Source organism: Pyrgilauda ruficollis, unplaced genomic scaffold, assembly GCF_017590135.1.
Source record: "Pyrgilauda ruficollis isolate IOZ18807 unplaced genomic scaffold, ASM1759013v1 scaffold6, whole genome shotgun sequence".
Taxonomy (NCBI): Eukaryota; Metazoa; Chordata; class Aves; order Passeriformes; family Passeridae; genus Pyrgilauda; species Pyrgilauda ruficollis.
In genome coordinates, this window is record NW_024527710.1 from 17,993,209 (window position 1) to 18,009,130 (window position 15,922).

Here is a 15,922-nt window from a genome sequence, read left to right on the forward strand (position 1 = left end):
GCGGAGAGCGGCGCGCGCCCCCGAGGGCGGGCACGGCGGCACCCGCGGGAGCGCGCACCGGGCACGGCGTGGGCACGGGACAGCGCGGGCAGTGACACGCACGGAGTGACACACACACAGAGTGACACAGAAGGAGCGACACACGCACAGGGACACACACACGGAGTGACACACACGGAGTGGCACACACACACAGGGACACACACAGTGACACACACACAGGGACACAGACAGTGACACACACACAGGGACACAGACAGTGACACACACACAGGGACACAGACAGTGACACACACACAGGGACACAGACAGTGACACATGCACAGCGGCACACACACAGACACAGAGGGAGTGACATATGCCCCGAAGAAGGGACACACACACACACACACGGGGTGACACGCACACACAAGAAATGACACCCGCGCAGAGGCAGTCACGCACAGACACACAGCGAGTGACACGCACACAGTGACACAGACACTCCCCGCGGTGTCACCAGCGCTGAGCAGCCCCTGGGCACGGCGGGCTGTGCCGTGCCAGGCTGTTGGCAGGCTGTGCACCATCTCCGGGCTGCGTGTGTGTGTGTGTGTGTGTGTGTGTGTGTGTGTGCCATCCACAGGTTCCACCTCCCGGGCTGTGCTTTTCCAGCTGTACATCCACAGGTTGTACCTCCTCCCGGGGCTGTGGATTCCAGCTGTACATCCACAGGTTGCACCTCCCAGGTTGTGCTTTTCCAGCTGTACATCCACAGGCTGTACCTCCCCGGGCTGTACATCCACAGGTTGCACCTCCCCGGGCTGTGCTTTCCAGCTGTGCATCCACAGGTTGTACCTCCTCCCGGGGCTGTTTTCCAGCTGTACATCCACAGCTCGTCCCTCCCTTTCCAGCCGTTCATCCCCATCCCGCACGCCCCCGCCCGCGCGTTCTCCCGTCCGCAGCGGGGCTCGCACAGGTCGCAGCCGCCGTGCCCGCCCCGGCGGTCGCGGTCCCCCGTGGGTCCCCCGCGGCTGCCAGCGGGCACGGCCGTGCCGGGCGTGCGGGACGTGCCCCGGGAGCCGCTTCCATGGGCGGCGCGGCTCGGGCGAGCCGGGACGCGCCCAGCCGGGATGTGCCGGAGCGGGATGCGCCGGGCCGGGACGCGCCCAGCCGGGATGTGCAGGAGCGGGACGCGCCGAACCGGGACGCGCCGGGCCGGGCTCTGCGGAACCGCGGGGGCCCCGTCGGGCCGGGGGATGCGCGGGAGGCTCCGGGACTACAAATCCCAGGGTGCCGCGGCCCGAGGGGGCGGGCGGGCGGCGCGGGGGGAGCGGCCGCGGGGTCCCCCCGCCCTGCTGATGTGTCCGGGCGCTGCGGGGGGAGCGCGGCCGGGGCTGACGCGTGTCCTGCCCCGCAGCGCTCCGGCGCCGGCAGCCGGCCATGGCCTCCAAGCTGCTGCGGGCCGTGGTGCTCGGCCCCCCCGGCTCGGGCAAGGGCACGGTGTGCGAGAGGATCGCCCGCAGCTTCGGGCTCCAGCACCTCTCCAGCGGGCAGTTCCTGCGGGAGAGCCTCGGCGGCGGCGGCGGTGAGTGCTCGCGGGGCCGCCCCGTCGGGACCGGGACCGGGACCGGGAGCGGGGGGTCCCTGCCCGCGCATCTTCAGCGGGGCAGCGCCGGGACGGGGTGGGGATGGGCACGGGGTAGGGATGCGGATGGAGGTGGGGGTGGGATGGAGACGGGCACGGATGGGGATCCGTGTCCGCGGCGGGAGCACCACAGGTTGTTTTCTTCCCGTGCATTTGGCACGGCTCATTCATCGCCTGCTCCCTCCCGCCGGAGCTCGCCGAGCCGCTCGGGAAAAGCGGGATCGGGAGCCGCGGGGTGCCGTGGATGTGCGATGGTTTTATTGTCGCTGTGCTGGGGGATCGCGGCTCCGGAGAGGGCGGTGTGAAGACCCCACCGGGGCGATCAGCCGGCGCTGTCCGGGGGCTCGGGGCGTGTGCTGTTCTTATGAATAACTCCATCCTGCCCAGGGGATGCACGGCAGATGGCTGGAATGCTGCGGCATTCCCACGGCGGCACGGATGGATTGGGAAGGAGCGTTTGTCCGGAGGGAAAACCTGCCGGGAATGTCGCAGCGGGTCACCGGCTGCCCTGGCCGGCTCCCAGGACATGGGTGTCAGCACCCACCTCGCACGGGCACCCCTGCACACCCGCTCCTAGAGCAGTGCTGCCTGTCCCGTGTCCGACATCCAAATCCAAACCCCCGGAGCCGGGATGGGCTGTGCCTGTGTCCCTCGGGCGGTGAGGGGCTCCTGGCCGGGGCTCGGCTCGGGAGCGGCCGTGCTGAGCCCCAGCTCCGCGGGATTGGGCAATCCCGGCTCGGTTCTTTTCCCAACACTTCCTTCTGTCCTCTGCTAATGTGTGAAACACCGAGCCGGGGGGGAAGCTGACTCACCGGGCAGGGGAACGGTGAGACGGACTGGGCGCAAAACAAGCCGAGAGGTTTAGAAGTGATTTCTATTTTAGAAGGATGGCAAAAACAGGGAGGAAAATTAGGGAGGGTAAAGTTTTGGAGAGGTGCATGGTCCGACAAGGGTGTTGCGCACAGCTCTGCGCTGGTCACTCATGTAAAAATACCCAGATTTCCTTTTGTAAATAAAAAGGACAATAATGTTTTCTTTAGAGGGAGGCTCAAAATTTGGAAAATCTCGATGAGGGCTTTGGCTGAAGGACAGAAAGCTGGGCTGAAAAGCAAGCAGAGGTGCAGCGTGTGGAGAGGGGCAGCACGGTGGAACTGCCACAGCCAAGCTCTGAGCCACCAGCTGTCCCAAACTTCACTTTTCAGTCCATGCTCTCGCCACAGAGCTCCTCTGGGGACACTGAGAAGCAAGAAGAGTTAGCTGAAGGTGTCTTGGGTACATTCAGAAGGAAACAACAAGGAGAAATGCAGGGAAAATTACTCAGAAGGAAACCAGCCGTGGTTTAGTTCATCTGGCGTGACATTCGGGTCCCACCTTTGACTCAGCCTCTGTAACAGCTCTCAGTGAGCTCCAGTTATTTGGTTTTTTTAGTTTTTGTTTTTGTTTTTTCTGCTATTTGCTTTGGACAAGCTGTTACATGACTGTGCTCCGGGGGAAACGAGGTGGAAGCAGCTCCTCTTCCCAAGTTTATCAGCTGCGTCACCGGCTTTGTGCTTCAGGGGAGCTGGGGCTCTGCAGAACCAACAGACTCATTACAGGCTCATCATCCCAAAGGCAACTGTGGATCCTGTGTTTTTACAGGGATCTTGGCCTGATGTGTCAGTGCTCCAGGGATTTTCCTGCTGGCCACTGCCAGGCATGAAGAGGCCACGGCTGAGGGCTCGGGGGCACGGGGGGCTCCTGCTGCTGGAGGAAGGCTGAGTTCCCAGCATGGAGAGCATTCCAGGCTGCTGCTGGAGCTGGTAGTGGCAGTCTCAGGGAAAAAAGACTCACTTCTGGAGCAGGTGAAGCAGCTGAATGCATGGCTGCTGCTAAAGGGCTCCGAGTTGTGCTCCAGCAACCCCCGAGCACATCCGCCCCCAGCCGTGTGTCTCCTAATTAGTGCTTGTCAGCAAGTGGCTGCTCTGCTGTAGGAAAAGGCCTTTGTAACACCTTGGAAAGCTTACAGGCTGTGTTTTGGTGCCAGGCAGGGGTGCTGGAGGGTGGTGAGCCATTTTTTTGGCCAGCACTTGCCCCAGAACCCAGGTGGCTGTCTCTGGTGTTGGCAGCATCCCCAGGTATTAGCAGGACTCTGAAGTCCATTTGGCAAACAACTGAATTGTTTGTCCTGGCTTTGGCTGAGGGTCTGTGGGTCTTGTGTCTGTCCCACTGCTCCCTGTCAGGTGCTCTCTTGGAGCCAGAAGTGGCTCCTGTCCCCTCCTCGTGACAGATTTCCTCTGTGAGCATCCACCAAAGCACGCACAAAACAAAATTCCCTGGGGGATGTGGGCTGTGCGTGGCCCGGCCCCACAGCCCTTCTCCACACCTTTCCCACGGATTGTGGCCTTTGCTGGCCACACTGGCCTGGTTGGTGGCCAAAGCTGAGCCCAGGGATGCAGCCTGGCAGCCCTCTGCTTTTCCATAGGTGCCTGCTGTATCCCTGTGCGTGGGGGCACTGCTCTGACCACAGGGATCACTCACAGCTGTTGCTCTCCAGACAGAATTCACAGAATCACAGAATTCACAGAATCACAGAATTCACAGAATTCACAGGGTTGGAAGAGACCTCCAAGATCATGGAGTCCAGCCCAGCCCCAGCACCCCAACTCAAGCCTGGCCCCCAGTGCCACATCCAGGCTTTGTTAAACACACCCAGGGATGGGGACTGCAACACCTCCCCGGGCAGCCATTCCAGAACTTTATCACCCTTTCTGGAAAATACTTTTTCCTGATATCCAACCTGAATTTCCCTTGGTGCAGCTGCAGGCTGTGTGCTCTGGTTGTGTCAGTGCTGCTGGAGAAAGAGCCCAGCCCCAGCTGAGCACAGGCACCTTTCAGACCCCACATCCACCCTGAAGCCCAAATTTGGGGCCACATCTGTCTCCTGTTCCCTAAAATGACCTCCCAATGCTGAGGGCAGCTGGATGCAGCCTCTGTGTCAGGAAAAAGGTCCCAAAACTGGGGTGACATCTGTTGTGGCTTAACTGTGGTGGTGCATTGGTGCCCTTTGCACCCCCAGGGTTCCTCCTCTCTGTTAGCTCCAGGCTGTGCTGCTGTAGCCTAAATAATGGGGAAAAAAAATCCTGGATAGGGAGAAAGTCCAGGGTTGTGCTGCAGGCTCTGGAGGCTGCCCAGGGCTGTGTTTGGGAACAGCTTCTCCTCCAGCCTGTCCTGCCTGGCCCTGGGTGGCCTTGGGGCTGGGACATGTGCCTTACAAATACCACGTCCCTTAAATACCCTTACAAATATAAAAAAATACCACTCTATACCTACAAAATAGATCTATAATAACAACTAAAATACTTTTTAAAACCCCAGCTATTATGCATTCTTTTGTTATAAAAAAATTCAATTAAAAAAACCTTATTACCTCAATAAAAAATAGGACTAAAAATAAATTTTTAATAAAATCCACAAATACACTCACCACTCACCGCTCTAAAACTAACTTTAAAAAACCCAATCCCACCTAAATAAACCAATAATCCCTAAAAAAACTCTAAATAACAAAAAAAAAAATTAATTCATTACAAAAAAACCACATTAAACCAATAAAAAAATCCCTAAAATTCTCCAATATTTATAATTCATTAAAAAAACCCCAATTCTTAAAAATTACTTCAAAATCTCAAAAATAATTAATAAAATAATTTGAAAAATAAAACCACTACTCCCTTCTCTTTCAATAACCCCCAAAAATGCCCTGTTATTATCATCAGTTGTCCCTCGGGGCTGGGACACATCCCTTGGGGACAGATCAAGGTCACATGGGGGGAGCCACAGAGAGCTGGGAGTCCCGTGAGTTTCAGGGCAGATTAAACCCGCAGCCACCAGATTAATGGGATTAAAGCAGGAGTTGACAGGCTGGGTTTGAGCTCAGCACACTCCAAAGCCCTTTGCTACCTGGAGTAACTGCAGAGTGAAGCCTGCACCCCCTGTGACCCAGCCTCAGCAGCGGGGTTTGGTGCTATAGGGTGAGCCCAGCTGCTTGTGGGGGCCAGGACCTCCCTCCCTGCTGGGGAAGGACTCCCCAGACCCTGCTCCCCTTTGGAATGCAGCTTTTCCACGGGGCTGGGGGCTGGGAAGGGGATAGCAAACGTTAAATTTGGAGTTTAAACTGCCTGGAAGAAACGCCCAGGGCTGGGAAGTTGGGATGATGCTCTCAGCACATGCTGGGGGTCTGGAGATTCCTGCAGGTGCTTCCTGCAAATCTCCTGTTCCTCCTTGGAGAGAGGAGATGTGGCAGCGCTTTGGAGGAGAGAGAAGCTCCAGGAGCTTCACACACAGAGGGGACAGGGGAGCAGCAGGAATTGTCCTGTGGAGCCGTGGAGAGCTGTCCGTCTGTCCCGGGGCGTGGGAAAACTGCAGCCTCGGGGCAGCAGGGCTGTGGGGCTCTGCTGGGTTCCCACCCTCTGCTCCCAGCCCCGGCTGTGCCTCGGGGTGTTCCTGCCTTGCAGCTCCAGGCCTGGCTCCAGCAGCCCTGCTGAGCCACAGCTGCTCCCCGGGATGGCCGTGTGTCCTCAGGTGACAGCCGGACCTTGTGTGGCCTCTCCCGGCTCCTGGATGGCCAGCCTTCCTTGGGGTGACAGCCAGACCTTGTGTGGCAGCTCCTGAGATGGCCAGCCTTCCTTGGGGTGACAGCTGGACCTTGTGTGGCAGCTCCTGGGATGGCCAGCCCTCCTCGGGTGACAGCCGGACCTTGTGTGGCCTCTCCCGGCTTCTGGAATGACCATCCCTCCTTGGGGTGACAGCTGGACCTTGTGTGGCAGCTCCTGGGATGGCCAGCCTTCCTTGGGGTGACAGCCAGACCTTGTGTGGCAGCTCCTGGTCCCTTGAATGTCCATCCCTCCTCGGGTGACAAAGCTGGACTTTGTGTGGCCTCTCCAGGCTCCTGGGATGGCCATCCCTCCTCAGGTGACAGCCAGACCTCGTGTGACAGCTCCTGGTCGCCTGGGTGTCCATCCCTCCTCGGGTCCCCTGGATGTCCATCCCTCCTCAGGTGACAGCCAGACCTTGCCCAGCAGCTCCTGGCTCATCCCTGGAGCAGCCCAGCTCTGCAGCAAGCTCATTCCCTGTGAGCCTCTGGCACTGCACAGACCACGTCAATAAATAGAAAAAGTCCAAAAACCCTGTTTTTATAATGCTGATGCCCTCAGGGCTCCGTGCCGTTGTCACAATCTGCAGGCTGGTTTTTCCATCCCTGTGTCCTTGGCTTTCCCAGGCGGGAACGTGGTGATGTCTGGGCAGTGACAAAGGAGCTGTCATTGAGAAAAGGTGTTTTCTGCTCGCTGCCAGCTGGAATTCCTGCCTGCAGCGAGGCAGTGGGATGGTCCCGGTGACTCAGCCCCGTGAGTCAGCGCTGCCCCGCTCCCTGGCAGATTGGATGCTGGATTCCAGCATCCTGCACTTCTGGCCCTGCTCCAAGGAGAAGGAGGCTGGACCTTTCTTCTGGTGTCGGGAGAAGGACTTGTCACACACAGCAAGGGAAAAATCTGAGCATTTTCCAGGCAGATACTTTGGATTCTGGGTTAAACCTGGGAGTGTGACACAGAATTCACAGAATCACAGAATCACAGGGTTGGAAGACACCTCCAAGACCATGGAGTCCAGCCCAGCCCCAGCACCCCAACTCAACCCTGGCCCCCAGTGCCACATCCAGGCTTTGTTAAACACACCCAGGGATGGGGACTGCAGCACCTCCCCGGGCAGCCATTCCAGAACTTTATCACCCTTTCTGGAAAATACTTTTCCCTGATATCCAACCTGAATTTCCCTTGGTGCAGCTGCAGGCTGTGTGCTCTGGTTGTGTCACTGGTGCTGGAGAAAGAGCCCAGCCCCAGCTGAGCACAGGCACCTTTCAGGAGCTGTGCAGAGCGAGGAGGGCACCCCCGAGTCTCCTTTTCTCCAGGTGAGCACCCCCAGCTCCCTCAGGGGTTCCTGACAGGGTTTGTGTTCCCAGCCCCTCTCCAGCCTCCTTGCCCCCTCTGGACATGCTCCAGCATCTCAATGTCCTTCCCAAACTGAGGGACCCAAAACTGGACCCCTGCTCAGGTTGGTTCTTCCTTTAGAACAGATGAATTCTCTCCAAGAATTGTTTATTTTGCAGAAACCCCTCCTGCAGCTGAGGAATTCACCCCCAGCCAGGTGCAGGTGCTGCCCACATGGACACCTCGCTGCAGCCTGGAGAGCTGGAGCTGCCTCCAGTGCAGGATCCTGGGGGTTATTTTTAGAGAGGACTCACACTTGGAGAGGGCAGAAATGTGCTGTCCTCACCAGAAAGGGCGCAAAAAATAGATCAGGGCATTGTTCATTTCTGGTGACAAATGCTATTTCAGCTGCTGTGGGAAGACAGCAGAAGAGGTATCTGTGGGGTCCTGCTCCAAGGGGAAAGGGGCTGGAGCTCTCCTGGGCAGGAGCAGGACTTGTCACACACAGGGACAAAGAATACTTCCATTTTCCAAAGGCTTTCTTCATGTATCTGAGGGGCTGAAAGAAAATCATGACAAATCTCCATCATGGAATGGTTTGGGTTGGAAAGGACCTTAAAGTTCATCCAGTTCTACCCCCTGCCATGGCAGGGACACCTCCCACTGTTCCCAGGGTGCTCCAGCCTGGCCTTGGGCACTGCCAGGGATCCAGGGGCAGCCACAGCTGCTCTGGGAATTCTATTCCAGGGCCTGCCCACCCTCCCAGCCAGGAATTCCTTCCCAGTATCCCATCCATCCCTGCCCTCTGGCAGTGGGAGCCATTCCCTGTGTCCTGTCCCTCCATGCCCTGTCCCCAGTCTCTCTCCAGCTTCCTGAAGCAGCCGAGGCTGAGGGCTGTGGGAGAGCCCAGGAATGTGCACTTACCTTACAATTACCACAATTATGTTCTCAAGGAGGTGATCTTGGGAATAATTTCCTTACCTGAGCTTATCTTAAGTGGAGACTGTGAAATCTTTCAGCCCTGGGGGTGGGAAGCAGGCTCAGGTGTTCAGGACAGTCCTTACCTGTGCCCACGTGGGAGCCCTCTCCCCAGCCAAAGGGCTTCTCTCTCCATCAGCTTGGCTTGGCTGAGGCCCAGCATGTCCCTGCTCCCAGGTATCTCAGGAATTCCCACTCCTCCATCCCAAAATGACTGTGTGGCCTTTCCGTCACGAGCACGGCGACGCTGCCAACAATCTCCCAGACAGAGGAGGCCAGGCAGAATTTGAGGGGGAGTGATATTTTTTTAAGTGAAAATGTCGTGATTTTTTCCTTTTCCATCAATTTTTCTTTCTTGTCTTGAGCAGAAGCTGGAGCCTTGGCCCAGCAGTACCTCGAGAGAGGCCTCCTGGTGCCTGACCACGTCATCACGCGCGTGATGATGGCCGAGCTGGAGAAGCGGCGGGAGCAGCACTGGCTGCTCGATGGTGAGTCCAGAGGGGGAAATCCCAGCCCCCTTGGGACATTCCTTTGTTGCCCATGGTTTGGCAGCCCCAGGAGAGAGGAAAGCCAGGAGGTGGAGGTGGGAGGAGAGGCAGGAGCTGACCTGCTGGCAGGAATGTTTCCCGCTGGCCTTGGCACATGCGTGTCCAGCTGAGCCCTTGGCATGTGGCCGGGAAAGGGAAGGGCAGGGAGAGGAGCTGGGTGTTCCACAAAGCAGGGCAGGGCTGGAGACATGCCAGGAAAAACTTCTTCCCTCCTTCATGTGTGTGTGAAGCAGCTCCTCAATCCCAGCCCAAAAGCCACCTGAGGTGGAGGGGTGGGAGATGCTGAGGGCAAAGAGGCACGGCCTGGGGTCCCTGGCCATGGAATGAGAATCAGAGAATCCCAGAGTGGTTTGGATTGGGTGAGATCTTAAAGCTCAACCAGTGCCACCCCTGCCATGGCAGGAACAACTTCCATTATCCCAGGCTGCTCCCTCCTGGCCTTGGACACTTCCAGGGATGCGACAGCCACAGCTGCTCCGGGCACCCTGTGCCAGGGCCTGCCCACCCTCCCAGGGAGCAATTCCTTCCCAATCTCCCACCCATCCCTGCCTTCTGGCAGTGGGAGCCATTCCCTGTGTCCTGTCCCTCCAGGTCCTTGTAAAAGATCTCTCTCCATCTTTCTTATGGGCTCCCTTCAGGTCTTTGAAGTCCCTTCCTATCCAAACCATCTGGAATTGTGGAATTCTCTGCTCCAGCTGCTCACTGGCTGTCCCAAGGAGGACAGGACTGTTTCACTGCAATCTCCATGATACCCTCCCCATCAGCCAGCAGTTTGTCCCCAGTCTGTGCTCAGCACTCTGTGCTGTCCCTTCCCATTTCCCCCCATCATTCCAGCACTCATCCCTGCTCCGCCATTGCCTGTGTCTCCCTGCCTGCCCCCAGCCCCGTGCAGGGACAGCAGCCACCACCCTGAGCCCCGGGTGTCACATTTTGGGAGCTGCTGTGCTGCAGGAGCTATTTTTTCTCGGAGCCATATGGCGTGTCTGCCTTTCGCACGGCCTGTGCCGCAGCGGCTGCGCCCGAGGGATGGCTTTGGCTCCATCCTCGCTGCTTCCCAGCCTCTCATTCCCGTCCCTGTGCCGGGCCCTCCCAGGTTTCCCTCGGACGCTGGGACAGGCCAAGGCTCTGGATGGGATCTGCGAGCTGGACCTGGTGATCAGCCTGAACATCCCCTTCGAGACGCTGAAGGATCGCCTGAGCGCCCGCTGGGTGCACCCCGCCAGCGGCCGGGTCTACAACATGGACTTCAACCCTCCCCAGACCCGGGTAAGAGCCCCAGAGCCGCCTGGAGCCCCCCACAGAAGGGAAAGCCGGGAGAAGGTGCTTTTCTGTGCAGGAGCTGGGATGCTGAAGGAGCTCTGGGGGTGCGATCCTGGGTGGAAGGGCTGAGCGCTGTGGGGAATTGTGCTAAATGTTCTGAGGGATTGTGCTAAACTTTCCTGAGGGATTGTGCTAAACCTTCTGAGGAATTGATCTGAGGAATTGTGCTAAACTTTCCTGAGGAGTTGTGCTAAAGTTTCCTGAGGGATTGTACTGAACTTTCCTGAGGGATTGTGCTCAACTTTCCTGAGGAAAGCAGGATTCATGCAGACAACCCAAAACCTGAGGCATCACCTGAAGGAGGCATGTGGCAGCTGCAGGGTGGGTGACAGGGTGGGTGAGGTCCCCTCAGGGGTGTGCTCTGTGTCCCCTCAGGGTGTGGATGACCTGACCGGAGAGCCGCTGGTGCAGCGCGAGGACGACAGGCCCGAGGCCGTGGCTGCGCGCCTCAGGAAGTACAAAGATGCTGCCAAGCCCGTGATAGAGCTCTACAAGTGAGTTGGGCGTGAGCAGAAAGCCCAGCAGGGCTCTCAGAGCAGCCACCAGGGCTCTTTGTGCCGTGCCCACATCACAAAGAGCCCTGGCAGATTTTTGGGCCAAGCCCTGAGCCTGGACAGGGCCTCCCTGGGAGGAAGGAGGGCGATCCAGAGAAATCCCCAGCTCCTGTTGGTCCTGCTGGGCTCATCCCATGGGAGGGAGATTTTGGCCTAGATCCAGGTGGGACATGCCATGAAAAATCCACCCAGGGCACCGAGGGGTTTGGGTGAAGCACAGGGAGGTTGGCAAGAGGGCAGGAGAAGGAAGCTCAGATGGATCTGCTGGGAGCACAGGGGGGTTCCAGGGCTTGTTCCCCTTGTGGGGCTGCTGTTCCCTGGAACTGGGGGGCTGCTGTTCCCTGGAATTGTGGGGCTGCTGTTCCCTGGCACTGTGGGGCTGCTCTTCCCTGGAATTGTGGGGCTGCTCTTCCCTGGCACTGTGGGGCTGTTGTCCCTGGAACTGGGGGGCTGCTGTTCCCTGGAATTGTGGTGCAGTATTCCCTGGAATTGTGGGGCTGCTGTCCCTGTGGGGCTGCTGTCCCTGGAGCTGGGGGACTGCTGCTCCCTGGCCACTTTGGGAATGCTGGATTGCTGCAGGGTGGGAAATGTGCTGCTCAAAGGGAGTAGAAGCCCAGGAGTGTTTTTAAGCACATGGGGGGCCAAAATTGCCCTTGCAGGGAAAGGGGGAGAACTGCAGAATCCCGAAATGGTTTGGGTTGGAAGGGACATTAAAGCCCACCCCATTCCATCCCCTGCCTTGGGCAGGGACACCTCCACTTCCCCAGGGTGCTCCAAGCCCTGTCCAAGCTGCCTTGGTTGCGATGGGCTTCTCCTGACTTCTCCCACCTTTTTTCCAGGAGCAGGGGCATCCTTCACTCCTTCTCTGGCACAGAGACCAACAAGATCTGGCCCTACGTGTACACCCTGCTGTCCAGCAGGATCCCACCCATCCTCTCGGACGAGGAGCACTAACCAGCTCGTGCCAAGCACCAGGATTTCATCCCATCCTGGATTTGGTTCCCAGTGCAGTGCCAGGGCTGTGCTGGGCTCGGGTGGTCATGGCTGGGTGACATTGCTGGGTACCAGTTACAGCCAGGATCAGATCTTTGTTTGGAAGGTCAAGTCTGCTGGAATAAGGGTTTTTTTCCCTCTTTTGGGGCTATGGAGCTTTCCTGCCCGTGGTCCATGCCGGATTGGTGGTGCCGACTGGGGCATTGGTCATTCCAGGTTTACACAGCTTTGCCATGGTGTCCTTGCCATTCCTTTCCAGCCCCAATCCCTGGCTGAGCCCACACGTGCCATCCTGTTGCTCCACAGGACCGTTTACTGCTGAGGACTCTCTAGGCTGAGGTGGTTTTTTTTCTATAAATTATTTTCTATTAAATGTATTTCTCAGAGAAATAAAGCTCTAGAAAGCAACACTTAGCCCAGTGGGAATTTTGGGAGCAACATGGAAAACATGTGTACTACAGAGCTGAGAGATGTGATGCTCACATTTCCAGCAGGAAAACACATAAAAGAGGCAAAACCTTGGAAGTGAAACTCTCCCTTGTACTCCTTCCATGGGGAGAGCTGAATTCCCTGCTGGAAAAAGCTGCTGTACAGGTTTTTATGGAATGCTGTGACACTCAGCACGACCTGGGCTGGGGATGAGTTGCACTCCCTTGTGCTTTCCTGGTTTATAGCTTTCAATACCACAAGATAGCAAAATCCTAAGAGTTTCTCCCAAAGATTTATCTCCACGTGGGCTTCAGTTTTGGGGGGAAATCTTCAGTTCCATCTTCTGTGCTGCCTTTGTCCCCGAGGTCCCCTGGCCAGGGGGTCCCTTCAGCTGCCCCTGCTGCATCCCCCAGCAAAGTGACTCCCTCCTCATGAATTCCCAGAGATCCTTCCTTCCTTGGGATGCACCCAGGGCCATGCCCAGGTGTTTTCCCACGATTTACAGCATCCTTGGATTGTGCTGGGGCTGGGCTTTTCCCAACTGGAAGTACTGTCACTCTCTTTCTGCAGGAGGCAGAACCCAAGCCAAGGGGACAATTCCGGCCTCCTCGAGTTGCCTTATTTTATAAACTACATATTTCAGAAAAAGAGAGAAAATAAAAGCAAGATGTGTGTTTGTAAAGGTTTAAAGCGAACAAACATACAAAAAGTGTTGAATTTTAGCATCACCTTTTGGGAAATGTGCATGGAGCTGCTGGATCCACAGGGAATTCTGCTTCTGCCAGTGGGACTCACAGGAGGGCAGGAACCTGGCACTGCCTGGCACCTCTTGGGTTAACCTGGGCACTTTTCTGCTGCTGGATTTCTCTGGGTTTAGTTTTCCTTTATTTTCCCTGTGGCCCACAGCAGGGAAAGGGGAATGACCAGATTTTTTAGGGATTTTTTTCCAGGTGTGAAACTCCAGCTCCTGACTGGATTGATTTATCCCAGCTGAGCATCCTCGTGCTGACCAAGAATCCCCTAAAATTTTCCTCATCCTGGTGCTCTCCCCAGTGGAGCCAGAGTGGGATCACTGCCCACATCCCCCTGCCTGGGGAGAGGCCACAGTGCTCCCACCTGCCCCAGGTGGGAATTTTCCAGGTGGGAACAAAGGGATTGCTGTCCCAGGAGGCCTTTCCATGCCCTGGTGCTGGGAGGCTGCAAATCTTCCAGCTGGCAATGAAAGCCTGTTTCAGAAAGATTTGGGATTTTCCCACAGCCCTGGGATGGAGGTCTGGGCTGGTTTTAGACACAAATCCCGAAACAGCCAAAACCTGTGTGCTGCTTTCTTTGGAACAGCTTTGGGCAGGAGGGCAGGAGGTTTTAGGGTTTTTTTTGGCTGTAAAAGCAGCTGAGTGCCAGGCAGAAGGGCTGATCCCTGCTTTACCTTGTCCTGTCCTTGTGTCCTGTCCTTTCCTCCTGCAAAATTCCTCCTGAAGAGAGAATTCTATGCAGCCCAGCACAGGACAGGTCTGCAGATGCCTTTTCCAGGCTTGGAGCCCTATAGTGGGTGTAGAAATCCCGTGGCTGTGCATGCATCCAGCCCTCGGGATGGAATTTTCTACCAGACCTGTTGCATTTTCCGAGACCAAATTCCAGCAGGGAATTTGTCCCTCGCTGTGCATCCCTGCCGTGCTCCCCTTCGGTATTTTACTGTGAACCCCAACCCTTTTGTAAAGCCACAGCAATTTTGTACCGACCCGAGATACTGTGTGGAGGGAGGAGCCTCTCTCTCTCCCCCCTGGAATGGATTTTTTAGGGAGCTTCCCGGAGTTTGCTTCCCGGAGTTTTCTTCCCGGAGTTTTCTTCCCGGTGAATCGCTGCAGCTGTGTTACTGCTCTCGAGATGTAAATAAAGATTTTCTCCTGCTGATCCCTGTGCTGGCAGAGTCTGTGTGGGTTGTGCCTTGCCAAGGCAGCAGGGCAGTGTGGACCTGGAGTTGCTTTGTAGGAGCTGAGGAGGAGGAGGAGGAGAGGGGAAGAAGAGGAAGCAGAACATCCCTGCCTGAAGGTGGCTTTGGATTTGGACACAGCGCAGCTCTTTGGGTCCTTTATCTGATGTAATCCAAAATGTTGGTTAAAAAGCCAGTTTGGATGCAGCCATTTGCTCCAGCCCCCCTATCCTTATCCCAGAATCCCGGAATCCCAGCCTGGTTTGGGCTGGGAGGGTCCTCAAAGCCCCTCTCAAAACACCCTCCCTGCACATCAAGTGGTTTTAATTTCCTTTTTAACTTCTCCCTGATAAAAATCCCGCAGAGCAGTAGGACAGGGAGGCTCTGGCCGTGTCCTGTGTCCCGGCTAATCCATCACGAGTGCTGGGAACTGGGAATTGGGAATTGAGCTCCCGGAGCTGCAGTGCCTCCTCCCAGTGCCACCAGTTCGCTCGTCGCTGTCATTCCCGAATAACAGCTCGGGGCACTCCCAGTTTGGAGTGAGCAGAGCCTCGGGAATGACCGGAGAGTGGGAAAACAAGGTGATAAGCCGGGAATCTGCTGCCGGGGAGCTGGGGGAGAGCCCCAGCCGGCGGGGGGGATGTCGCGATTCAGGGTCGTGACAATCCGGAGGCGGAGCGGGGATGTGCGGGCAGAGAAATCCGAGGAGGAAAAATATCAACGCAGGCTGGAATATGAACTCAGTCTGAAAACAAAAGCTGGGAGGCCAAAAAGCAAAGGAATGTGAGCCAAAATCCAGCTGGGATCAAAGGCTTGGCTTCCCCCGAGTGCCACCGGGGGAGCTGGGAGGGCACAGGGGACACGTCCCCACCCTAGAGCCTGACCTCAGCCCCAGCTGGAACGGAAAGCAAAAGGAAACGGCCTCGAATTGCACCAGGGGAGGCTCAGGTTGGATGTTTGGGAAAATTTCTTCATGGAAAGGGTTGTCCAGCCCTGGATGGATGAGTACTAATCCCTAGAGAGATTTAAAATCCCTGTGGATGTGACACTTAGGGACACGGGGCAGTGGTGGCCTTGGCAGTGCTGGGCTCGATGATCTGAGAGGATTTTTCCAGCCCAAATGATTCCATGATTGCAAATATTTGTTTACAGCGTCACTGAAGTGTTTGTCTGCCTGGTACCCAGGGAAGTGCCCCAGGTGTGCCTGGATCAGCCCCATTCCCGGGACTGCAGAGCTTGGACAAGTGACATCCCTGCTGAGTCCATCCAGCAGCATTTAGCATTCTCCAGAAAAAAAAAAAAAAAAACAAGGAAAAGGAAAAAAAAAAAAAAAAAAAGAAAAAAAAAAAAAAAAAAAAAAACAACAAACCCCCACACAGGAAAAGGAAAAAAGAAAAAAAAAAAAGAAAAAAAAAAAGAGCAAGGCAAAAAATTAAAAGCACCCAGTCAAGGGAAAGAAAAAAAAATTAAAGGAAAACAAACAAAAAAACCCTGCTGAGGTTCGCGCTGCAGACTCCGGATCCCACTCCAGGCCACATTTTAGACGGTGTGATATGTCTGCCTCCATCCCCATCCTTCCCTGA

The 15,922-nt window shown here is 56.4% G+C and overlaps 1 protein-coding gene across 1 annotated transcript; it reads left to right on the plus strand.

The window, feature by feature from the left end:
* Nucleotides 1–1,143: 1,143 nt before the first annotated feature.
* AK4 (adenylate kinase 4) lies at nucleotides 1,144–14,191 on the plus strand. Its single transcript, XM_041483107.1, has 5 exons — nucleotides 1,144–1,564; nucleotides 8,934–9,053; nucleotides 10,207–10,379; nucleotides 10,809–10,927; nucleotides 11,827–14,191. The coding sequence occupies exons 1-5, from the start codon at nucleotides 1,420–1,422 to the stop codon at nucleotides 11,939–11,941; spliced, it is 672 nt and encodes a 223-aa protein (XP_041339041.1). The 5' UTR covers nucleotides 1,144–1,419; the 3' UTR covers nucleotides 11,942–14,191.
* Nucleotides 14,192–15,922: the final 1,731 nt, after the last annotated feature.